The 27,631-nt window shown below is 38.8% G+C and overlaps 1 protein-coding gene across 1 annotated transcript in view; it reads left to right on the top strand.

The window, feature by feature from the left end:
* LOC115222073 (dynein heavy chain 6, axonemal-like) overlaps positions 1-27,631 on the top strand; it is a 120,637-nt gene that overhangs the window by 31,031 nt on the left and 61,975 nt on the right. Inside the window, exons 24-40 of the mRNA XM_036511197.1 lie at positions 1,296-1,442; positions 2,746-2,856; positions 3,601-3,726; positions 4,740-4,895; positions 7,440-7,601; positions 8,269-8,406; positions 9,916-10,069; positions 11,830-12,101; positions 12,948-13,160; positions 14,671-14,856; positions 15,587-15,783; positions 18,602-18,782; positions 20,651-20,878; positions 23,390-23,611; positions 25,145-25,292; positions 26,947-27,104; positions 27,522-27,631. The exon at positions 27,522-27,631 is cut by the window's right edge and continues 22 nt beyond it. Of these exons, the coding sequence (XP_036367090.1) occupies positions 1,296-1,442; positions 2,746-2,856; positions 3,601-3,726; positions 4,740-4,895; positions 7,440-7,601; positions 8,269-8,406; positions 9,916-10,069; positions 11,830-12,101; positions 12,948-13,160; positions 14,671-14,856; positions 15,587-15,783; positions 18,602-18,782; positions 20,651-20,878; positions 23,390-23,611; positions 25,145-25,292; positions 26,947-27,104; positions 27,522-27,631 (2,909 nt within the window). The remainder of the gene's footprint in view (positions 1-1,295; positions 1,443-2,745; positions 2,857-3,600; positions 3,727-4,739; positions 4,896-7,439; positions 7,602-8,268; positions 8,407-9,915; positions 10,070-11,829; positions 12,102-12,947; positions 13,161-14,670; positions 14,857-15,586; positions 15,784-18,601; positions 18,783-20,650; positions 20,879-23,389; positions 23,612-25,144; positions 25,293-26,946; positions 27,105-27,521) is intronic.

Raw genomic sequence — 27,631 nt, 5'->3', positions numbered from 1 at the left:
GAATGATGCTTCTTGCTTAATCATTTCTGTGTATTTTTTGTTTATATGTGGCTGCGTATGTATGTGAATTGTTATAGTTAATGCTGTGTATGTGATTGTAGGTGGTTTCAGTGTGTGTGTGTGTGCATGTGTGTGTGTGTGTGTGTGTGTGTGTATTATTGTATGTTGGTATGCTAGAATACGTGAATACATGTGTGAGCATGCATGTACGATGTATTGTATTGGAACTCCTTTTTAATTTAGTCAGTGCTACACACAAATACATGTGCTCACACACACATACACACACACACACACAGAGGTTCACAAACACTCACATACACTGAATAGTTTGCTTACACTTACACATATTTTTTAACAAGTACCCCCAAAACTTATACATGCAAAAGAGCAAAAATAAAATACATACACACACACACATCAAACCGCAGGCTCTATCCTGACTCCTCTATGAAAAGTGCCCTCATAAAACCTTAAGTACCCCATCCCTTAAAATCTATGTTCTTGTTCTTTATACTACTTTCATTTTGTTTAACAAACCCCTTCATCTCATGATCTGCACACACACACAAAGATACACACACACTCACTGGATATCTCATATATGTTTCTCACGCATACTTATTAAGAAGCTGATGCAGATTAACACCATTGAGCGAATTAAACTTACATATGCATACACACACATTCGCACACAAACAAGACAAAGACCTCCTCAACAGGGTGGGAGTGTAGTATTGGGAGGGGGCAGCTTTGTGCCTGTTGATGATAGTTTAAAAGGAATAATAAAGGGATAGAGATAGGCGTCCAGCTGTAGAAGAGATTCAAGGACACCCCAGTTGGAGAAGAAAGGAGAGCAAGAGGGACTTAGAGAGAAAGAGTGAGAAGAATATATATTTATGTGTGTGTGTGTGTGTGTGTGTGTGTGTGTGTGTGTGTGTATGTATGTATGTACGTATATTAATTAAAGCGTATAGTACTCAATATACATTATGGTTTATCTTACAAATCAGTTTCGCACTAGGGGTTAGATAATAGCCCGGTTATGTAACCCTGCGCTCTTCAGTGATGGCAGCTATGAAATGAAATATATATATGCATATATATATATATACATACATACATAATATATATATTGTATATGTATTTTGTATATATATATATTGTATATATTGCTGTCATTCTTAATATAAATATTGTTATTAAATTTTAAGTAAAAATTTCCTTTTACAAAAAAATTTTGACTATTTCATGACATTTGTATATAACATTTTTATATGTTTGTCTCTTGAAAGGGATTGAAATCACGTGGAAATGTGGAAGATTGGCTCGGAAAAGTAGAAGAAGCTATGTTTTTGAATATTCGTAAATTATTAAAATCTTCAATGCTGGAATATCATGAGTGTAACTATGAACAATGGGTCTTGTTAAACATACAGCAAGTAGGTACAACCACTTCGTATTTTATTTATTAAATTACAAGGGCATGGATGCCCTTTAAATGTCACCGGAAGGGTTCCTTTTATGTGTCACCAGCACAGGTGCCTTTTATGTGTCACTGGCACGTGTCACCAGCACAGGCCACAATTTCACTTAGCTTGGCGTGTCTTCTCAAGCACAGCAAATCACCAGAAATCTCAGTCACTTGTCATCATTTCTTATTTCTTTATTGCCCACAAGGGGCTAAACAAGGAGAGACAAAGGGATTAAGTCGATTACATCAACCCCAGTGCGTGACTGGTACTTATTTAATCGACCCCAAAAGGATGAAAGGCAAAGTCGACCTCGGTGAATTTGAGCTCTGAATGTAACAGCAGACGAAATACCTATTTCTTTACTACCCACAAGGGGCTAAACACAGAGAGGACAAACAAGGACAGACAAATGGATTAATTCAATTACATCGACCCAGTGCATAACTGGTACTTAATTTATCAACCCCAAAAGGATGAAAGGCAAAGTCGACCTCAACAGAATTTGAAGTCAGAACGTAGCAGCAGATGAAATACCGCTAAACATTTTGCCCGGCGTGCTAACATTTCTGTCATCTAGCCGCCTTCATCTTGTCTGTTATCATTTCTGTGAGACTCAATGACCAAAGCTGATATTTCACCACCTTATCCCTATGTCTACCCCTTTCACAGGTTTCCTCTACAAATAGAGATCAGTTCTTCTTTACATGGCTGTCCTCATCAATACACATCACATCACCGTACCAGCGCTGTCTTCTCCCTTGCAAACTGTCCCAGTTTGCTTTATTACTATTGGTGGCAAACAGGTAGAACTGTTAGAATGGAGGAAAAATTGCTTTACAATATTTCTTCCAATTTATTACATTCTGACATCCCTAGTACTTATTCTATTGGTCTCTTTTGCTGAACCGCTAAGTTACAGGGACGTAAACACACCTGCATTGGTTATCAAGCGATGTTGGGGGAACAAACAGAAACACAAACACACACACACACACACACACACACACACACACACACACATATATATACGACAGGCTTCTTTCAGTTTCCGTCTACCAAATCTACTCACAAAGCTTTGGTCAGCCCGAGGCTATAGTAGAAGACACTTGCCCAAGGTGCCATGCAGTGGGACTGAATCCGAAACCACATAGTTGGTAAGCAAGCTACTTACCACACAGCTATAGTTTATAATTTCAGAAGTTTCTTTTTAATAGAATGATTATTGTATATCTTTAAATGTTCTATTGCATGTATCGTTACTTATTTGCAGGTGATACTGACCATTTCCCAAATTATATGGTGCCGTTGTCTGACTCATATTCTTGAAGAAAATGCTAATGTGAGAGAGAAATTGAAAGTATTTGAAGAAACTTGTTTTAAAGTAATGATTTTATTTCAAAATCTCTAAGTTGAAGTGCATTTTGAGACAAAACCTTCTGAATAAAATTAGTCAATGGAGGAATTTCTAGTCAAAGATAGAGATTAAAACAAATAGTTTTCACTCCAAAAAGCTGTTACATCAGCTTACACATAAACAATCCCTTATCTTCATAACTTCAGAAAATGGAGATTATGAAAAGCCCATTTCAAAGACCATTTCTAATAGAGTTTTTGATGGGCATAATGGTTTTCAGCAATTCTTAGTTTCCTCTTATGCTCTCCATTATGATATACTGTGAAAACCAAAAGCTATAGTGGTAAATGTAGATTAATATTAAATTTTAAAAATCAAGACCAAATTTGCTGGTCTCTTTTGTCTTTTCTACACCAGTGGCCATTATTAAATCTCTAAACACCTCATTGACTGTTATTAATCTACAAATTTCACCTCTTTTCCCCCCACTTTTACATATAAATCTCTCTCAACCTCTAATACCAACTTACTTCTACTGCTTATGATACACATTCTATTCCATCTTCTTTCCAGCTTCTCACACCTACCCTGCAATGTCATTGTAAAAATCAACAATTGCCAACATCAAAATCTCAAAGCTACAAGATAATGCATGATTAATTCAAAACAAAGTGAACAAACAAGCATTACACTTGACAGAGTAATTTGAATATGAAAGGGTTGACTGATTCTTCCAAAGAATTTATGTACAATATTTCCATTTCTTCACAGAATTTGAACAAACTTGCAGAACTTGTCAGCGGTGGCTTGGATAAACTAGCACGTTCTACCTTATGTGCATTAATAACTATAGATGTCCATGCTCGTGACATTGTTTCCAATTTGATTGAAAAAGATGTAAGTCAAAATATATTACTACATTACATGTACAGAGATATAAATGCAATGTTTGTGATTTGTTTTACTGTTTTGCATCCATACTTCGTGGAGAAATTTTCTAAGCAATTGTTTCTATAGCTATGTGTTCATCTGGCTTGTGTTTGTCATCCAGGCAAACTGGAGAAAAAATTTTGAGCATCAAAGGCAACAAGCTGGCAGAAACGTTAGCACGCCGGGCGAAATGCTTAGCGCTATTTTGTCTGCCGCTATGTTCTGAGTTCAAATTCTACCGAGGTCGACTTTAATGGTGGTGCTCCAGCATGGCCACAGCTCGTGAACTGAAACTAGATAAAATAAAATAAAATCACAAGACTTATAATTATATATAACTTATAGCTCTTATGGAGGCGCATGGCTTAGTGGTTAGGGTGTCAGCATCATGATCATAAGATTGTGGTTTCGATTCCTGGACTGGGCAACACGTTGTAGTATTCTTGAGCAAAACACTTCATTTCACGTTGCTCCAGTCCACTCAGCTTGCAAAAATGAGTAACGCTGCAATGGACTGGCGTCCCATCCAGCTGGGGAACACATACGCCATTGAAACTGGGAAATTGGGCCCCTGAGCCTGGCTAGGCTTTAAAAGTGTGCATTTATTTTTATAGCTCTTATAAGATTCCATAATCCTAAGTTTATCTTTGTTATTTAATCAAAGAAGAAAGAGTGGCTTCCAAGACTTCTGCAGGCTTTACCAGAATGGTTGGTTCCAACGTAAAATTTTGTTGATTGATATCAGTAAAAACAACATAGGATAAGAAGTAATTGTAGAAAGCTGGAATTGTTGGGAAGTGGGGATTAAACAAAGACTAAACAAAGTATTATGGGAAATGAGAAACAGTTGAGATGTTGAGAGAAGAGGCATATAGCAAAAATAATTGATATTTTAAACAGTTTCATAAATGCTTTTGTGACTTGAAATGTTAATTTTTTATTATTATTTTTTTTTCTTTTTATGTATAATTATTTTTTAGATCTCAAATTGTCAGAGCTTTGAATGGCAGAAACAACTGCGATATTACTGGGATGTTGAACAAGACACATGTATTGTCCACATGTGTAACTCAAACTACGTCTATGGTTATGAATACCTTGGAGCGTCTTCTCGACTTGTTATAACACCATTGACAGTAAGTCTCTCATAGCATCACAACCACCAAAAATATTAGCTCACCTCCTCCTCCTCCTCGTCCTCCACCATCATTTAGTTGCAAGTTAAGAGACTAGAGGTGATTGCTTAATTTACAACTGCTTTGCCAGCATGGAAAGTGGACGTTAACCCTTTCGTTACTGTATTTATTTTGAGATGCTCTGTATTTGTTTCAATTAATTTTAAATATAACAAAGAATTTTGTACAATAACTTAGTTATCATTCAACTAGTATTAGGAACATAAATTGTGACTAAGTTTTGGTAGAAGATTTTAATTCAGAACTTAAGAAAGCAAGACATTTGTACTCAGAGCCAGAGCTGGTTTCAGCCGGGTTGGTATCGAAAGGGTTAAGAATTGTTTCTCTATTATATATTTTAACCCTTTTGTTACCATATTTCTGTTGAGATGCTCTGTGTTTCTTTCAATTATTTAAAATATAACAAAGAATTTAGTACAATAACTTAGTTATCATTCAGCTAGTGTCAGGAACATAAATTGTGACTAAGTTTTGGTGGAAGATTTTAATTAAGAACTTAAGAAAGCAAGACATTTGTACTACAGTGTCACAGCCAGTTTCAGCCGGGTTGGCATGCAAAAATATGGTACCTGATTGAAAATATAGTGTGAAAAGTATCAAGTTATTTAGCTCCATCAGTCTTCTCTATTCTATTTTCTGTTTTTACCCTTTCGTTACTGTATTTATTTGAGATGCTCTTTCAATTAATTTTAAATATAACAAAGAATTTCGTACAATAACTTAGTTATCATTCAGTTAGTGTTAGGAACATAACTTATGACTGAGGTTTGGTGGAAGATTTTAATTCAAAACTTATGAAAACAAGACCTTTGTACTACAGAACCAGAGCCAGTTTCAGCCAGGTTGGTATTGAAAGGGTTAAGAATTGTTTCTCTATTATATATTTTAACCATTTTGTTACCATATTTCTGTTGAGATGCTCTGTGTTTCTTTCAATTACTTTAAATATAACAAAGAATTTAGTAAAATAACTTAGTTATCATTAAGCTAGTGTTAGGAACATAAATTATGACTAAGGTTTGGTGGAAGATTTTAATTCAAAACTTATGAAAACAAGACATTTGTATTACAGAGCCAGAGCCGGTTTCAGCCGGGTTGGCAACGAAAGGGTTAAACGAATGATATATCAGTTGAATGCTCTATGCTATTGATGGGAGTTGGAAGCTGGGTATGTCTTCTCTGAATAGAAGTCAACAAACTGAAGCAGCCCATCAGCTTCCTCATGTTAGCTTTGCTAACATTTTATGTATCATCTCCTCCGTGCCAGATGCCCCAATCTTCACTAACAGTCTTCATATCCTCCATCTGAAATTCAGTGTCTTCCACAGGTGATTGATATATTTTTTCTAAGTCTGATGTTACCTGTATGTCCATGCATGTGTTTCCAGAGAAGCAGGTTGCTGGATATTTCGTCCTTGCTTCTCTAGCAATTTTCCTGAATAACATGCTCTTCTTTTGTTCTTCTTCCTCTGATAATTGAGGTGATGGTAGGAAGACTGCCAAGAAACACTGAAAACAGCACGAAGCATCCTTATGCATTTATCATGAAGTTTTTTTGTTTTTTTTCCGAGTCTCTTGATTTAATATTTATGCTGAAAATTTATAGCCAAATGCTAACTCAACGGCTGCCTTGATGACTGTCAAGCTTGCATGGCTATCCCACTCCCAATTTCTCCTCATTGATCTATGTGTCCAAGCTTGGATTACTCTCTACATCATCCTGTGTGCAAGAGACCACCACCACCACCACCTTCCCCTCCTCCTGCATTCGTGCTAATAAACAACTCACATTTCCTCAAAGTGATGGTTGAGTGAGACAATCTTTCCAGTGCTGGCCCCACAAAATGCAACCAAAACACCCACGCTCGAATAGTCTTTTTACATGCTACCAGCTTGGGAGCCAGTCAAGCGGAACTGGCAACCATCATGCTCGAATGGTGCTTTTTACATGCCACCGCCTCTGGACCAGTCAGGTGGCACTGGCATAGGCCACAGTTACGGCCTCACTTGGCTTGCCAGGTCTTCTCGAACACAGCATTTCTCCAAAGATCTTGGTCACTTGTTATTGCCTTGGTGAGGCCCAACGTTCGAAGTTATGCTTCACCACCTCATCCCAGGTGTTCCTGGGTCTACTTCTTCTACTGGTTCCCTCTACTGCCAGGGTGTGACACTTTTTTGTACGTATGTATATGTACTTATGTATGTATGTATGTATGTATCTATGTATCTATGTATCTATGTACGTATGTATGTATCTATGTATATGTACATATGTGTCTTTGTGTGTGAGTGTATAGTTTGAGCCACAGTTATTTCCCTTAATTTATTACAGCACTTGTGGAAGGCATAAATGTTACCATTTTTTTTTTGTTCCTTTCAACTGTAATTCTCATTCTTTAGAGTTAATCATTGAAATTTATTTGAGAATTTTTCTTGAGAAATTCTTTAAATTACTGAATTTCTTTTTTGTTTGTTTTTTTTTAGGATCGCTGTTACATATGCTTGATGGGAGCAGTTCAACTAGATTTGGGTGGTGCACCTTTAGGACCAGCTGGGACAGGAAAAACTGAAACAACAAAAGATTTAGCTAAATCTTTAGCAAAACAATGTCTTGTTTTCAACTGCTCAGATGGACTGGATTATAAGGTAAGCTTTAGCTGTTTCTTATTCCTGTGAAAATATTATTTTTTAGTCTAGGCACAGGGCCCCAAGTTTTTCAGGAAGGGCCAGTTGATTAGATCAACCTCAGTACGCAACTGGTACTTAATTTATTGACCCCAAAAGGATGAAAGGCAAAGTCAACCTTGGCAGAATTTGAACTCAGAACATAAAGATAGACGAAATACCTATTTCTTTACTACCCACAAGGGGCTAAACACAGAGAGGACAAACAAGGACAGACAAACGGATTAAGTCGATTTTATCAACCCCAGTGCGTAACTGGTACTTATTTAATCGACCCCGAAAGGATGAAAGGCAAAGTCGACCTCGGCGGAATTTGAACACAGAACATAACGACAGATGAAATGCCACTAAGCATTTCACCTGGCATGCTAACGTTTCTGCCAACTCACTCCATGCAATTTCTGTCGACTAAGTTCACTCACAAAGCATTGGGTGGCCCAAGACTATACTTAAAAGACACTTGCCCCAAGTGCCACACAGTGGGATTGAACCTGGAACCACATGGTGACAAAGCAATCGTCTTAAACACACACCCATGCCTGCTAAATTATTTCATTTGTATAAGGATTTAAATTTGCATGTTTACGACATGTAATAACAAACAAATATCTTTGGTTTTACTTTACAGTTGATGGGACGATTTTTTTCTGGTCTGGCACAATCAGGAGCTTGGTGCTGCTTTGATGAATTCAATAGAATAAACATTGAGGTGCTATCTGTCATTGCTCAACAGTTGGTAACTATTAAAAATGCTAAATCTGAAAAAGTAAGTTAAATTCATGTATTTGTTTTGCAAGATTCTTGTTGTGAAATCGTGTGTTGAAACAAATATTGTTATACTAGGGGATGGTCATATTTTGCCAATTAAATGCATGCACTATTTTTAATTGTTGTTTCTCTCATGTTGGTGATGTGGAGTAGCATTGCCTGGTTATAGTTTTGGCAGGCTGTCTATCATCATTCTGCCAGGATTGTCTGAGGGGAAACACACAATTTTCCTACTCTTCATGCATTGAATGAGTTTGTGCAGGCTGCATGCATGTGTTTAATTGGCAAAATTTGACCATCTCTAAGTATAATAATGTAAGCGAAATTTAATCTAATCATCATCATCATCATGGTTTAACGTCCGCTTTCCATGCTGGCATGGGTTGGATGGTTTGACTGAGGACTGGTGAGCCAGAGGCTGCACCAGGCTCAATCTGATCTGGCAAAGTTTCCACAGCTAGATGCCCTTCCTAACGCCAACCACTCTGAGAGTATAGTGGGTGCTTTTATGTGACACTTGCACAAGGGCCAGTCAGGTGGTTCTGGCAAAGACCACGCTCAAAAGGCATTTTTAACATGCTACCTGGATGGCAGCCAGTCCAGTGGCACTGGCAATGACCACGCTCGAATGTTGTTTCTCACGTGCCACCGGCATATGTGCCGGTAGGGCGACTCTGGCAATGATCACACTCAAATGGTGCTTTTCATGTGCCACCAGCACGTGAGCCAATCTGTGGCTCTGGCAACAATCATGCTCAGATGTGCTTTTAACATTCCACTGAATGATATACTCTTTACTCTTTTACTTGTTTCAGTCATTTGACTGTGGCCATGCTGGAGCACCGCCTTTAGTTGAGCAAATCAACCCCAGGACTTATTCTTTGTAAGCCTAGTACCTATTCTATCGGTCTCTTTTGCTGAGCTGCTAAGTTATGGGGATGTAAACACACCAAAATCAGTTGTCAAGTGATGTTGGGGGGGAAAAACACAGACGCACAAACACATACACACATATATACATATATATATATATATATATATATATATATATATATATATATATACGACAGACTTCTTTCAGTTCCGTCTACCAAGTCCACTCACAAGGCTTTGGTCGGCTCAAGGCTATTGTAGAAGACACTTGCCCAAGGTGCCACGCAGTGGGACTGAACCCGGAACCATGTGGTTCGTAAGCAAGCTACTTACCACACAGCCACTCCTATGCCTATATGGAAGAACGTTAACCCTTTAGCATTTAATCCGGCCATATCTGGCCCAAATATTCTACCTTTTTTATGTTAAAACTGACCAGCTCCAGCCTCTCATACCTACCCTACAATGTCATTCTAAAAATGAACAATCATATTTTTGAAATCTTAAAGCCATAAAATAATGCATGATTAATTGAAAACAACTTGAATAAATAAGTATTTCATTTGACAGCCTAATCTGAATACTAAGGGGTTACATACTATTTTCAAGTCTTCTTTTTCAAATTTCTCTATAGTTGTCAAGATTCATGTTCGAAGGTCGTGAAATAAAACTGGTTGCTTCCTGTGCTACATTTATAACAATGAACCCAGATTACGCAGGGCGAACTGAGCTGCCTGATAATCTAAAAGCCCTTTTCAGACCAATTTCAATGATGGTTCCAGATTATTGTAAGTAAAATACAAGTGTGTGACTAAAATATACAAAACTTTCATTGATGGGGTTAAAAGGAAGCTTTTGCTTCTTATCTTTTATCTGTTACTGATTTCGGTCATAGGACAAGTGGAGGCACATGGCTTTGTGGTTAGGATGTTAGACTCATGACTGTAAGATTGAAGTTTCAATTCCTGGAAAGCGTGATATGTTATGTTCTTGAACAAAAAACTCCATTTCATGTTGGTTCAATCCACTCAGCTGGTGAAAACGAGAAATCATGTGAGGGACTAGTGTCCTATCCAGTGGGGGATGTATATGTCAGAGAAACCAGAAAATAGCCCTATGAATTTATATGAAATGGGAAAGCTTTATTATTATACTAGCACTATGACCCGGCATTGCCAGGTCATAGTGCTAGTGCATGCATATACAGCTGCGTGCATGCACACATACATGCGAGTACTGTTCAAATCTCCAACCAATCACATACAGCTAGCTGGCATTCAATTGGCGTATCAAGTTTCGGGCATTTTGATTGAGTTTTGGATAGAAAATTCACAAAAAAGTTACTTCTGTTGATTTTTTCATGGCTTTACGCGGCGACCGGGGAAATGTAAAGATGTGAACGACCACCCTTGGACGGTTTTGAATGACCATAGAAAGTGCAAGCCCTCTAACTGAAAAATTGTGGATTTGTATAAAGGACATGCACGCAGACATTTTGCTGTTTATATATACAGAGATTATTAGCTTTGAGATTTCAGTGCTCTGATTGTTTATTTTTAGAATGACATTGTAAGGTAGGTGTGAGGGGCCATATCTGGCCAATTTGATCATAAAACAGATAGACTATTTGAATCAGATATGGCTGATTTAAATGCTAAAAAGTTCCTCCCATGAGATATATTAATGGTAAAAGACAGATGCTCTCTCTTGATGATGTCAGGTCCCTCACAGAGATCCGAGGCAAGCATCAAGCCTCTGAATTGCAAAAGTGTCTGAAACGATAGAGTAGTTTATAGTAGAATAATTTCTTCTTAGCTTATGTGATGTTAGAGTGATAACCTTTTAAAACAAAATTGTCTGAAAGAAGAGGTTTACCTTTGGTTTTTACAGGTCTTCAAGACTAATAAGACTCATGTCATTAACATTTCTTTGGAACTATTGCAAGTCAATGGCTGCTAGAAACCTATGTGCAAAGGGGAAATTCCTGACTATTATGTATTCTAAGGAGGAAGGGCTAGATGTAGTGGTTAGTGCAAAGGTTGCTGTGTTTTTCATATATGTGGTCTAGAATATCTATATGTTTGTAAGCAGCAGAAACACCTTCCCAGGTGTGGGAGAAAAATACATTACTGTTTGTTTTTCCTGAGCTTTGTTATTCAGATGAGTGAACAGAGACATTAGATTCCTGAAAAAAAAAAATAAATGTGCCCTTTTTAAAGCCTAGCCAGGCTCATGGGCCAAGTTTCCTGGTTTCAATGGTGTATGTGTTCCCCAGCTGGATGGGATGCCAGTCCATCGCAGCGTTACTCATTTTTGCCAGCTGAGTGGACTGGAGCAACGTGAAATAAAGTGTTTTGCTCAATAACACAACACATCGCCTGGTCCAGGAATCGAGACCACAATCTTACAATCATGATGCTGACACCCTAACCAGTAAGCCAGGCACCTCCACATCAGATTCCTGAACATTTCCTAAATTTGAATTCTTGTTCTTAACCATTCAAAGAAGATGCTATTTTTTCTTTTTTAAATTTACATCTTAATTTAGGTTTGATTGCTGAAGTGATCTTATACTCCGAAGGCTTCCTATCTTCAAAAATATTAGCCCAAAAGATTACCCAAATGTACAAATTATGCAGTGAGCAGTTATCACAACAAGATCATTATGACTTTGGGATGCGGGCAATAAAATCTGTTCTAGTCATGGCTGGTTCTTCCAAGCGACAGAATACAGAACAAAATGAAAATCTACTTTTAATAAGATCACTAAGAGACAGCAACTTACCAAAATTTCTAAAAGAAGATGCAGATCTCTTTCAGGTATTTTTTATCATAATCTTGTGTTTTCTTTGTCTTAGATAATTCTCTTCTCTATATTGTTGCATAGGAAAATCCCTTTGGGTGGAAAATAACATTAGCCTTCCTGCATGTGTCTGAAAATTTTATGCCAGTAGGCTATGTCAGTTTCCAGTTATTATGCTGAGAGTACAGATGTGTAGTGTGTATGCTCATTAGATGTTTGTCTTCATGCAAGATGACTGAATGCATCAAGTAGAAACCATAAATCCATGTCTGATCACCAGTGATGATAATCTTCATGAAGTCTGAGTCATGGTTTGCACAGTCCAGTAATGTAAGCAGAGGCACATGGCCTAGTGGTTAGAGCAGCGGACTCGCGGTCGAGGGATCGCGGGTTCGAATCTCAGACGGGGCGAAGTGTGTGTTTATGAGCGAAACACCTAAGCTCCACGCGGCTCCGGCAGAAGGTAATGGCGAACTTCTGCTGAAACCTCTTCCTCTTCAATTCCTCCTCCTTCTTCCCTTTCTCCTTCTCCCCTCCTCCTCCCCCTTCTCCTCCTCCTTCCTCTGCTGACAACAAAAAGGTTTTAATTCACACCCATTTAACTGTTTAATTATTACTTAAAAGTAATAAGCTTTTCCATTTTAAACCCCCTAAACATTCATTTAGGTTGATAAAACTTCTCAAACCAATTTGAATCTCATTAAAACAGGATTTGACTTGATCTTAAGAACTTAGTTAACTCTATCAGTGTGTGTGCATATAATTTACACAAAGCAGATATTCTTAATTCTTTGAATGACAAAATTTTACCAAACAAATATTCTTTTTACCTTAAACATATTCTTTTAACATCAAATGATTAGGCTATTCTCCAAGACTTATTCCCTGGGAATGAAGTTCCTGCGAATGACTATGGAAATTTTGAATCAGAAATACTGAATGTAATGAAAGAAAACAACCTTGAACCTGTCAATGCCATGGTGAAAAAAGTGATTGAATTATATGAAACTATGTTGGTACGGCACGGTGTCATGCTGATTGGTCCAACAGGTGGCGGCAAGACAACAATATATCAGGTATTTCGTCTGCCAGTATTTTGTTCTGAGTTCAAATTCTGTCGAGGTCGATTTTACCTTTCATCCTTTCAGGGTCAATTAACCCTTTTGTTCTTGTAGAGGGACATGGCCTAGTGGTTAAAGCAGTGGACTCACGGTCAAGGGATCGTGGGTTCGAATCTCAGACCAGGCAACATGTGTGTTTATGTGCAAAACACCTAGGCTCCATGCAGCTCCGGCAGAAGGTAATGGCGAACTTCTGCTGACTCTTTCGCCATAACTTTCTCTCACTCTTTCCTCCTGCATCTTGCAGCTCACCTGTGACGGACCGGCGTCTCGTCCAGGTGGGGAACCTATACACCAAGGAAACCGGCCCTTATGAGCCAGGCGTGGCTCAAGATGGAACAAACAAACAACCCTTTTGTTATCACTCCGGCTGAAACCAGCTCTGACTCTGAGTACAAATGTCTTTCTTTCATAAGTTTTGAATTAAAATCTTCCACCAAACTTTAGTCACAATTTATGTTCCTAACACTAACTTAATTATAACTAAGTTAATTTACTAAACTCTTTGTTATATTCAAAATTAATTGAAGGAAACACAGTATCTCAACAGAAATATGGTAACAAAAGGGTCAAAATATATAACAGAGAAACAATTCTTAACCCTTTCAATGCCAACCTGGCTGAAACTGGCTGTGACATTGTGGTACAAATATCTTTGTTTTCATAAGTTCTGAATTAAAATCTTCCACCAAACTTTAGTCACAATTTATGTTCCTAACACTAGCTTAATGGCAACTAAGTTATTTTGCTAAACAGGAAGCCACAATGTTGTGCCATTTGTCTTCTGAAGGCATCTCATACAGAGATAGTGTGTTAAAAAGCCAGTGCTGGATTTTTTTTGCCTGCTACCAATATTTCTTGGTTTATTGACACTATGCATTTATACAAGTGGAGGCGCAATGGGTAACGCTATGATGGATTGGTGTCCTGTCCAGCTGGGGGAACACATATGCCACAGAAATAGGGGAAACCAGGCCCATGAACCTAGCTAGGCTTGAAAAGGGTGCATAAATAAATATGTGTGTGTGTGTGTGGAGGCGCAATAGCCCAGTGGTTAGGGCAGCGGATTCGCGATCAGAGGATCACGGTTTCGATTCCCAGACCAGGCATTGTGTGTGTTTATTGAGCAAAAACACAAGGCTCCGGCAGGGGCGTGGGGTGGCGACCCCTGTTGTACTCTTTCGCCCCAAATTTCTCTCACTCTTTCTTCCTGTTTCTTGAATAACACTGCAATGGACTGGTGTTCCGTCCAGCTGGGGGGAACACATACGCCATAGAAACTGGGAAATCGGGCACATGAGCCTGGCTAGGCTTGAAAAGGGTGCATAAATAAACATTTATACAAGGCATATACCACTGCATAGTGGCTTTCTGTTAGCATATCCATGTTAAGTAAGATATTCAAATTGCTTCTAGGTACTAATACTGCTTCCATTGCTAATAAAGAATTTCCCTTTTGTTTTAGATTTTGAAAGATGTTTTAACAAATCTACACACATCTGAAGAAGCAAATGGTTTTTACAGACCCGTTTATTGTTTCATCTTAAACCCTAAATCTCTCGACATTGAAGAATTATATGGAGGAATAAATAAAGTAACCATGGAATGGCATGATGGTCTTTTAGCACTGGCTGTAAGAGCTGCATGTAATGTAAGTTGTATCTTTATCTTTTGCTTGTTTCAGTCATTGGACTCTGGCCAAGCTGGGGCACTGCCTTGAAGGGTTTAGTCAAACAAATCATCCCCAGAGCTTATTTCTTGTAAGCCTGGTACTTATTATTTTGCTGTCTTTTACTGAACCGCTAAGTTGATGATTTGAAAATGAGTTGTTATCTCATCCTAAGAGCAAAGATAAAAGAATAATGAATCAGTTGAAGAATCAGAGATGATTCATCATTCATTAATCATTTATTAATCATTCTGCGCTGGTGCCACATAATAAGCACTCAGTCCACTCTGCAGAGTGGTTGGTGTTATGAAGGGCATCCATCTGTAAAAAACCCTGCCAAAACAGACAATGGATCCTGGTGCAGTCTTCTGCCTAGCCAACTCCTGTCAAACCATCCAACCCATGCCAGCATGGAAGGCAGAAGCTGATGACGATGCTGATGATGACAACGATGACGGTGACGATGATGATGATAATGATGATGACGATGATGACGATGATGACAATGATGATGATGATGATGATGATGATGATGATGATGATGATGATGACGATGATGACGACGATGATGATGATGATGATAATGACGACGATGATGACGATGATGACGATGATATGATGATGATGATCATGACGACGATGATGACGATGATGATGATGATGAATCATTATGTTTATCAAATTTGATTTGAAATGTAATTATTTTTAATAGGACACCAGTGACAATCACCAGTGGGTAATATGTGACGGTCCAGTCGATGCATTGTGGATTGAGAACATGAATACAGTTTTGGATGACAATAAGATGTTATGCCTTGCCAACAGTGAAAGAATTCAACTAACTCCCTACATACACATGATGTTTGAAGTTCAAGATTTGGCAGCAGCTTCTCCAGCTACAGTTAGCCGGTAAAATATTTACCTTTTAAATGAAAGATCCGATCATGGCTGTTGCCAGCGCCGCCCCAACAGGCCTCTGTGCTGGTGGCACGTAAAAAGCACCATCTGATCGTAGCCATTGCCAGCCTCGCCTGGCCCCCGTGCTGATGGCACGTAAAAAGCACCATCCGATCGTGGCCGTTGCCAGCCTCGCCTGGCCCCCGTGCTGGTGGCACGTAAAAAGCACCCACTACACTCACGGAGTGGTCGGCGTTAGGAAGGGCATCCAGCCGTAGAAACATTGCCAGATCAGACTGGGCCTGGTGCAGCCTTCTGGCTTCCCAGACCCTAGTTGAACCGTCCAACCCATGCTAGCATGGAAAGCGGACGCTAAATGATGATGATGATGATGATGATGATACATTCGCTTCTAACAGTAACTTACTCTTTAATAAACCTTTAAATCAATTTAAATATATTTGCACATACCCAACCTGTAAACAAAGGCCATTTTCACTGTGATTTGCCATGGAGAAAATTCTCCCTTGAAGCAATAGATATCAGAATATCATCAATAACTGATAAAAACTTCTCTAGCTATTTGGTATCAGCAATACCAGGTGGGTTGCCTCCCTTGATAGTACCTGACATTGATGATAGCCAAACAGTTAGAAATGCATTTATCAATCACCAAAGGATGGCTGTTGACTAAAGTGAGAATTTTTGTCTATAGCAAACTGTAGTAATAACTGCCTTTTTACAGGTCAAATATGTTACAAACATATTTGAGCTGATTTAACTGTTTGTTTAGTTCACAAAACTGCTTAGCAAACATAATGTATAATTACTTTTTAATACTTAACATTCTGTCTAATTCATGTATGTATCAAACAGAACTACAAGCAAAAGCATTCCAGCAGTGACCATCTTATTTTTCATTCCAAACATATTGCGTCTGACATTATCTTATTCCATCCAGACATTCATTCTCTGCACCTCCTACTTCTGGGAAATCGTCGATTCAGTGATGCCAATTTGGCACACCAAACTGGTTGTGTCAATATATCTCGTGTTTCCTGATAGAGTTTAATAAGTAATTTGTTTTGTTTTAGTTTTTTTTTCCTGGTGGCCCCAGAATGTGATCATTATGTTGTAATGCGTTTATAAAAAAATTTTTGCGGGATTCTGTGCAATTCTCTTTATTTCTTTATTACCCACAAGGGGCTAAACATAGAAGGGACAAACAAGGATAGACATAGGTATTAAGTCGATTACATCGACCCCAGTGCGTAACTGGTACTTAATTTATTGACCCCGAAAGGATGAAAGGCAAAGTCAACCTCAGCGGAATTTGAACTCAGAGCGTAATGGCAGACGAAATACCTATTTCTTTACTACCCACAAGGGGCTAAACACAGAGAGGACAAACAAGGACAGACAAACGGATTAAGTCAATTATATTGGCCCCAGTGCATTACTGGTACTTATTTAATCGACCCTGAAAGGATGAAAGGCAAAGTCGACTTCGGTGGAATTTGAACTCAGAACGCAATGGCAGACGAAATACCGCTAAGTATTTCACCCAGTGTGCTAACGTCTCTGCCAGCTCACTGAGCAATTCCTTTTATTTCTTCTCTTGGTGTATTGAGCAATAAGAATTTTGATAGCAGCATCATGAGCAGTGCAAATGGAAATAAAATTGCAGATGGTAGCTAAAGAGAGCAACTTGTGATTTCTCAATCAGACAAGACTCATTCACACTGGAATTTGGTATAAGCCATAACAAAATGCTTTTGTTATAGTTGAGAAGTTTTGGGCCTAAATTGAAAACAAGAAGCATCAAACCAGTTTATAATTCATAAAGAAAGGCATTTATTTCTACAGTAATTTTATACAAGAGGTCACATTTCAAATTGTAACATCTAAATGCAAAGAAACAGTAAAAAAAGGAAAAATGAAAAATGAAAAAGAAAATAGGTGGGGGTAAAGCATCAGAAGATGGTGGGGAAGAGGCAATGGGCCACCTGTCCTGGAGACAAATAATGTGCTCAGTCATGCCCCGTGGTAATGATTGCAATGGCATTGCCATAGAGAATGTCTAGTGACACTCAGTACAGCTGCCCTTCCACTTCACAGAGCTCATTTCGCAGGCAGGATCCTATTATCACAATTTTGTGGAGGATATTGGTAGTATGGGGTCTTAGAACACCTGACATTTCGATGGCAACCAGAACAAACTGATAGCAGCTGGTCAGGCCCCTATATTTATTGATTTTTCTCTCTTTTGCATTACAGGCAATCACACCAGGATTTGCAACCAATGCAGCAAGATTGGAGCAAAAGACCATGTCGCTGCACATCACATCTGTTCTTTAACCTTCAGCATTTAAACTGACCATATCTGGACCATATCTGGACCATATCTGGACCATATCTGGCCATATCTGGACCATATCTGGCCATATCTGGCCATATCTGGCCATATCTGGACCATATCTGCCAACAATAAACACTCACACTAGCTGGATTTCACTTCTTTATTAGTCATTTGTCAATTGGTTAATTATTTAACTAATTAGCTAATTGACTGATCGTTTGGTTAATCAATCAATCAATCAATCAGTTTGGTTTATCAAAGTCCTTTTGTTGCCATTCATAACCACATCAATGACGTGCCCTCTAATTATTGGCAAAATGGCCCTCCCAAGATACATCATAATTATAAACACATTCATTTTTATATCTGTATCATATTCTCCCTGTTCTATGTTCAAAGTGGCTAGTTTGAACATAGAAATTTAATCATCAAATCGCAATGACATTAAAACAAGATTTAATTTTATTCTAGATGTGGAATGGTGTATATTGATACTGAACAGCTGAAATGGATGCCGTATGTTAAGAAGTGGTTTAAAATTTGGAGTCCTAAGTTGCTTGATGAAAATTCTGAGTATTTATTTGATTTGTTTGAAAAATATATTGAGAAGGGACTTAAATTCATCAACAAGTGTCAGCACACTATGAAACAGGTAATAACAGACTTCTAATCTCAGAGTACAATATGTTTGTTCCTTCTCAAGCCACCCCTGGCTCATAAGGGCTGGTTTCACGGTTTCCTTGGTGTATAGGTTCCTCATCTGCATGGGACACCAGTCCGTCGCAGGTGAGCTGCAAGATGCAGGAGGAAAGAGCGAGAGAAATTTGTGGTGAAAGAGTCAGCAGAAGTTTCGCCATTACCTTCTGCCGGAACCGCGTGGAGCTTAGGTGTCTCGCTCATAAACACACACATTGCCCAGTCTGAGATTCGAACCCACGATCCCTCAACCGCAAGTCCGCTGCTGCAACCACTAGGCCATGTGCCCCCACCAGAGTACAATATACTGAAATGTAAAAATTAATTAATGTGCCGGTGGTACATAAAAAGGCACCAACCGATCGTGGCCGATGCCAGACCCCTCTGGCACCTGTGCAGGTGGCACGTAAAAAGCACCCACTACACTCGCGGAGTGGTTGGCGTTAGGAAGGGCATCCAGCTGTAGAAACACTGCCAGATCAGACTGGAGCCTGGGGCAGCCCCTGGCTCCCCAGACCCCGGTCGAACCGTCCAACTCGTGCTAGCGTGGAAAACGGACGTTAAACGATGATGATGATGATGATGATGATGAATGTAACTAATATGTGGAGTGAATAATGAGAAAAGTTATAAATACATGTATTTCTTTGATATTGTATTTGGTTTGCAAGATAGTGCATGGAAATATTAAAGTTCTGGCAACTGACTTATTAGATGCCCACAAGATTATCCAACATCTTTCCAACAACAACTTTGGACACTGTTTTGAATTTCATGTGTTGATGCTCACAGACATGATTACAAAATTAAAAAGCAACACAGCAACTCATCATCCAAACTTTCTGCCTGAATTAACTCATGAAAAATCAGCAAATAGGCGCAGGAGTGGCTGTGTGGTAAGTAGCTTGCTAACCAACCACATGGCTCCGGGTTCAGTCCCACTGCGTGGCATCTTGGGCAAGTGTCTACTGCTATAGCCCCGGGCCGACCAATGCCTTGTAAGTGGATTTGGTAGATGGAAACTGAAAGAAGCCTGTCGTATATATGTATATATATATATGTATGTGTGTGTTTGTGTGTCTGTGTTTGTCCCCCTAGCATTGCTTGACAACCGATGCTGGTGTGTTTACGTCCCCGTCACTTAGCGGTTCGGCAAAAGAGACCGATAGAATAAGTACTGGGCTTACAAAGAATAAGTCCCGGGGTCAATTTGCTCGACTAAAGGTGGTGCTCCAGCATGGCCGCAATCAAATGACTGAAACAAGTAAAAGAGTAAATAAAGTCTCTATCAGAAAATAAAACCTCTAGAATATATACCCCCATCATCCAGACTAACTGGATCCTGGAAAATATGATATGAAGCATAAATTTAATGATTTTATTATAAGTCACCTACAGTTCGCTTATCAGTGCCAAGCAGTGTTTAACACTGCTTGGCACTGATACTGTTGAATTCCCTCTAACCTGGCAGTCTAGTAGCACAACTCAATCAATGTTATTGACTGTGTTTTAGTTAAAGCTATGGTTTTAAAATCTGCCCAGAGTTACCTCTCTTAGGCATTCCTCATTGATAATGGCTAAAGAGCTGGAAATGTTGCACCTGGGAATCTGACAGGGGCAACACTGGGCAAACATGGTGTTTTTACACCTTTTAACATAAGAGAGAATTATTTTCTCCACTAACTGCAGTGAATTTGCCTTCAGAAGTTGAAATATATTACAAATTTTAACTCGTCTAAACTTTACTTATTATTTTCTATTCTAGTAATCCACATTTTATTATTCATGTTTAATATTAATTTTTTTCTTTGTTTCTTTTTAAAGGTTGACATAAGTAAAGTAATGGCCGTATGCAAATTACTTGAATCCCTTTTGTTTCACAATGATGTTCCCATCAACTTCTATATGGACTCTAATAAACTTAACCCTTTACTCTGTGCCTCGTTCATCTTCAGTTACCTTTGGGGATTGGGAGGTAGCATTCTTGAATCTCATTGGGATGCTTTTGATAGTTTTATCAGAAACCTGTTTGAAGATAATGCAGATGCTAGGGTATGTATAAAAGTTTTTTAAAATATCCATCCATCCATCCATCCATCCATCAATCCATTCATCCATCCATCCATCAATCAATCCATCCACCCATCAATCCATCCATCCATCCACCCATCCATCCATCAATCCATCCATCCACCCATCAATCCATCCATCCATCCATCCATCCATCCACCCATCCATCAATCCATTCATTCATCCATCCATCCATCCATCCATCCATTCATCCATCCATCAATCCATCCATCCATCCATCAATCAATGAATCCATCCATCAATCCATCCATCTATCCATCAATCAATGAATCCATCCATCCATCCATCCATCCATCCATCCATCCATTCATCCATCCATCAATCCATCCATCCATCCATCCATCAATCCATTCATCCACCCATCCATCAATCCATCCATCCATCCATCAATCCATTCATCCACCCATCCATCAATCCATTCATCCATCCATCCATCCATCCATCCATCAATCAATCAATCCATCCATCCACCCATCAATGCATCCATCAATGCATCCATCCATCCATCCATCAATCCATCCATCAATCCATCCATCTATCCATCAATCAATGAATCCATCCATCCATCCATCCATTCATCCATTCATCCATCCATCAATCCATCCATCCATCCATCCATCCATTCATCCACCCATCCATCAATCCATCCATCCATCCATCAATCCATTCATCCACCTATCCATCAATCCATTCATTCATCCATCCATCCATCAATCCATCCATCCATCAATCAATCCATCCATCCACCCATCAATCCATCCATCAATCCATCCATCCATCCATCCATCCATCCATCCATCAATCCATCCATCCATCAATCCATCCATCCATTCATCCATCCACTCACTCCTTTATATATTTATTCATTCATCTATTCACTTGAAAACAATTACATTAATATTGTTTCTACATAAATGGCAGAAAATATAAAATTAAATGTTTAATTGAAATGGTTGATTTATCAGATTTGGTTAGGTAGAAACTGAAAGAAGCCCATTATACACATACACACACACACCACATTTATACATATACATGTGTGTGTGATTCTGTTTCTCCTACCCCACTTGGTAACTGGGACTGATTTGTTCGACTAAACCCTTCAAGGTAGTGCAGTGCCCCAGCTTAATTTGTTCATTGAACACTGCCCCGAATTTCACCTTGTTTTTCAAAAAAACCCTAAATCACAAAATAAGGGGGGAAATCCACCCAATTTTACAAATCCTGGCAGCAATACTGTAGCTGGAAGCAGGATAATAATCTAATTCTACACTTTATCACATTCAAGAATAGAAACACGTTTTTAACGACAACACACATACAGAGTCAAAAAGAAACACTACCTTTCACCAGGACACCAGGGTCGGCACAGCGTGAAGCACAGTGCTCTCTCTCCCTAGCATGAAGCTTCCTATCTCAGACATGTGAGCATGCACACAACAGCTAAACACCGCATCACTGGAACTGTGAAGCACACAGTCCTACACAAGGATTTTTGTACTTTTTCATAAACTAGGGGTTGGCTACAGACACTAAGCTTAAGGATTATATAATGTACAAGTATAAAGAAAGAATTAAAGAAAAAAGGACTCATTATATTGGATGTTATTTATCAAATCAAGTAGATATAGCGCATAAAGAATTATTGCTTTCATTGCACAACTTCTCTTTTTCAGGATACATCTTTAAGTATTTGGTTTGCAAGATTCTTGATGTGAACACTTTTGTTGAAACAGATTTTGTTGTATTTAGGGAGGGTCGTAATGCCAATAATAAACTCACACACACACTGGTTCTACTTCACTTCTGTATTACTTATTTGTCAATTGGTTAACCATTTATACCCGGACTATTTCAGACTGCCACCCGCTTGACATTCAGGTCACATTCCTAGCACCCCCTCCTCACTCACCACCACAAACACCACTTTCTGCAGCAAATTCAAAACAATGGCATTTCACAAATAAATAAAATTTAATCTAATTAATCCATTATTTTGTTGTTTTCGTATACATCACCCTCTTTTGGCCACCCCATTATTGCATGGCTTTTCTTCAACCCCACCTTTGGATCTTTCCACCCCCAACAGAAAGGCAGTACTACCCACTTTGGAAACCACTGATTTATGCAATTAACCAATTGATTGTTTGGTTAATCAATCAAATGGTTATGTTTATCAAAGTCCATTCACGACCTTATTAAGGACATGCCCACTCTTCTCCAGGACTTTGACAAACCTAACTGATTTATTGGTTAACCAAATGATTACTGAAAACAATCAATTAGTTAATTGGCTAAATGGTTAACCAATAGACTAAAACAAAACAAAAAGAAAGAAGTGAAACAAAACCAGTGCATATGTTTATTGATGCAATGACCCTCCCAAGATCTACCAGAATCTTTTTGTAAGTTTTTCAATAAATCGTTTCTTTCTCAATAAATCTTTTCTCTCCTATGTTGCTACTATTTCAGCTTCCTGTCAGTGGAGATTTGTGGAGTTGTTACATTGACTTTGAATCACGGCGATTTGAATTTTGGGATAAAATTGTCCCCAGTTTTAAATATGACCGAAATGTCCCATATTACAACATTGTGGTTCAAACAGTTGACACCGTACGCTATGGTTATCTTCTTCAGAAATTTTTATGTATTAAGCACCCTGTATTACTGACTGGAGACACAGGTGTTGGAAAGGTAAGTTTTTCATATTGTCATTAAAAATCAATTACTCTTACTCTCTTTTACTCTTTTACTTGTTTCAGTCATTTGACTGTGGCCATGCTGGAGCACCGCCTTTAATCGACCCTGGGACTTATTCTTTGTAAGCCCAGTACTTATTCTATCGGTCTCTTTTTGCCGAACTGCTAAGTGACGGGGACATAAGCACACCAGCATCGGTTGTCAAGCAATGCTAGGGGGACAAACACAGACACACAAACACACACACACATATATATATATATATACATATATACGACAGGCTTCTTTCAGTTTCCGTCTACCAAATCCACTCACTAGGCATCGGTCGGCCCGGGGCTATAGCAGAAGACACTTACCCAAGGTGCCATGCAGTGGGACTGAACCCGGGACCATGTGGCTGGTTAGCAAGCTACTTACCACACAGCCACTCCTGCGCTTATGTGAAAATATTTATCATCATCATCGTTTAACGTCTGCTTTTCGTGCTAGCATGGGTTGGACGGTTTGACCGGGGTCTGGAAAGCCAGGAGGCTGCATCAGGCTCCAGTCTGATCTGGCATGTATGTATGTATCTATCTTTCTTTCTTTCTATCTATATATGCGTGTGTATGTGTGTGTTACTATCTCCTTGTCTTTACATTGCACAAAAGCTGTAAACCAGCAAACCACCATCATGCAAGTGGAGTCCTTCATTTCTGATCTGCCTAGAAAACATGTCTGGTCAGAAATAAGTGAGAGTTGGCAACAGGAAGGGCATCCAGCTGTAGAAAGCAAGCAAGCTGGAACAGATTATGGAACCTGATGTGGCTCCTGTCCTTGCTAGCTCCTGTCAAGCCATTCAACCCATGCCTGCATGGAAAATGGACGTTAAATGATGCTGCTACTGCTGCTGATGATGATGATGATAATGATGATGATGAAGACGATGACGATGACGATGACGATGATGGTGATGATGATGATGATGACGATGACAATGATGATGACGGTGGTGGTGATGACGACGACAACGACGATGATGATGATGATGATGATGACGATAACGATGATGATGATGATGATGACGATGACAATGATGATGATGGTGGTGGTGATGGTGACGACGACGACGATGATGATGATGATGATGATGATGACGATGACAATGATGATGATGATGATGATGATGATGATGACGACGACGACGACGATGATGATGATGATGATGATGATGGTGATGATGATGATGATGATGATGATGATGATGATGATGATGACGATGACGATGATGATGATGATGATGATGATGATGGTGATGATGATGACGATGACGATGACGATGATGATGATGACCATGATCATGACCATGACAACAATGATGAAGATGATGATGACGATGACAATGATGATGATGAAGATGATGATGACAATGATGATGATGATGATGATTGAAGTATTAATAGTTAAAAATTAGTGATTTTGCTTGCTTGTTAATTAAACTGCATAAATTTTCGCTTATTTATTTATTTAATTAATTATTCATTTCAGTCTCTCATTGCTCATGGATTATTAAATAAAATGGCTAAGAACGGAGGATATGTTCCTGTTTATCTTAACTTCTCTGCTCAGACCAGCAGCCAACGCACTCAGGAAATGATTGAAACGAAACTGGAGAAAAAACGGAAAAATATTCTTGGTTTGTAAGATTTAGATATTTAAAGAAAAGCTGACATTGAAAACAATAGTTCTTGACCATTTTTTGGCCTATTCTCTCTTTTACTCTTTTACTTGTTTCAGTCATTTGACTGCGGCCATGCTGGAGCACCACCTTTAGTCGAGCAAATCGACCCCGGGACTTATTCTTTGTAAGCCCAGTACTTATTCTATCGGTCTCTTTTGCCGAACCGCTAAGTGACAGGGACGTAAACACACCAGCATCGGTTGTCAAGCAATGCTAGGGGGACAAACACACACACATACATATATATATATATACATATATACGACAGGCTTCTTTCAGTTTCCATCTACCAAATCCACTCACAAGGCATTGGTCGATCTGGGGCTATAGTAGAAGACACTTGCCCAAGGTGCCACGTAGTGGGAATGAACCCGGAACCATGTGGTTGGTTAGCAAGCTACTTACCACACAGCCACTTCTGCGCCTATGGACCACTTTGATTTTTATTTTGCTCTTCTGGGCCTCCATAGCCATTCAATGTGCATATAAAAATATACTCTTTACTCTTTTACTTGTTTCAGTCATTTGACTGTGGCCATGCTGGAGCACCGCCTTTGGTCGAGCAAATCGACCCCAGGACTTATTCTTTGTAAGCCTAGTACTTATTCTATCGGTTTCTTTTGCTGAACCGCTAAGTTATGGGGACGTAAACACACCACCATCAGTTGGGGGGACAAACACAGACACACACACATATATACCACGGTATTATTTCAGTTTCCGTCTACCAAATCCACTCACAAGGCTTGGTTGGCCCAAGGCTATAGTAGAAGACACTTGCCCAAGGTGCCACGCAGTGGGACTGAACCCGGAACCATGTGGTTGGTAAGCAAGCTACTTACCACACTGTATTTTTATTGAAGGTGCATGGCTCAGTGGTTAAAGCATCAGGATCACAAACATGACGTAGTGAGTTCGATTCCCAGATTGGGCGGTGAGTTGTTTTTTTGAGCAAGGCAGTTTATTTCACGTTGCTCCAGTTCACTCAGAACTAACAGCTGAAGAAATGAGCTGCAATGTCACTGGTGCCAAGCTGTATCGGCCCCTTTGCCTTTCCCTTGGATAACATTGGTGGTGTAAAGAGGGGAGGCTGGTATACATGGGTGACTGCTGGTCTTCCGTAAACAACCTTCCGTGGAGGTCAAATAAATTGAACCTAGAACTTTTTTAAATCTGGTATCTATTTTATTGGTACCTTTTGCTGAACTGCTAAGTTATAGGAGACATAAACAAACCAATACCAGTTGTCAAGCAGACAGATGCAAGTGTAAACAGATACATACATATATATGTACATATATATACATATATACATGCATACAAACAGATTAGCAGACAGACAGCAGGCTTCCTGTCGACCAGCTTCACTCATAAGGTATTGGTCAGCCCTGAGGCTTTATTGGAATCTACTACACTATTATCCAAGGAGCTGTACAGTGGAACTGAACTCAAAACCATGTGGTTACAAAGCATGCTCCTTAACCACACAACTATGTCAGCACCTATAATTCTTAATTTTTTTTAGGGATATATTTATTTCAATTATTTCCTTTTAATATCAGAAATTATATTATTTTGCATATAAAACCTTTTATTTTTTTTTTTGCAGGGGCTCCTCAAGACAAGAGAATTATAATTTTTATCGATGACTTAAATTTGCCTAAACCAGATGATTATGGTTGTCAAAAACCAATTGAATTACTTCGACAGTTCTTAGACTTTGGAGGATTTTATGATAGAGAAAAATTATTTTGGAAAGAAATAATGGTAAAGTTATTTTCTGAAAACAAATTATATTTTATATTCTCCATATAATTAAAATTATCCTTTTTTCTTGTGCTCATTCACTTTTTTACTAATCTGCTAAGTTATGGAGATGTAAAAGCATGCATACATACATACACAAATATATATGTACATATGCATGTATGTATGTATGTATGTATATATGCATGTATGTTTGTATGTATGTATGTGTGTATGTATGTATTTATGTATGTACGTACGTACGTATGTATGTATGTATGTATGTATGTATGTATGTATGTATGTATGTATGTATGTACGTATGTACATATTACACAAACACACACATACACACATACATAAAGACCCACACATACATAAATACCATTTTTATAATCGGTACATCTTTTTCCTTTTTTCTTACAAATCTCTTTACAGGATGTAACTCTATCAGCTGCTTGTGGCCCTCCTGGGGCTGGCCGTAATCCCGTGACAGCAAGATTCATCAGACACTTCACTATACTTTCAATACCTTCACCATCAGAAAA

Source organism: Octopus sinensis, linkage group LG19 (assembly GCF_006345805.1).
Source record: "Octopus sinensis linkage group LG19, ASM634580v1, whole genome shotgun sequence".
NCBI lineage: Eukaryota > Metazoa > Mollusca > Cephalopoda > Octopoda > Octopodidae > Octopus > Octopus sinensis.
Note: the sequence above shows the minus strand (reverse complement) of the source record. Positions and strands in the feature narration are given on the sequence as shown.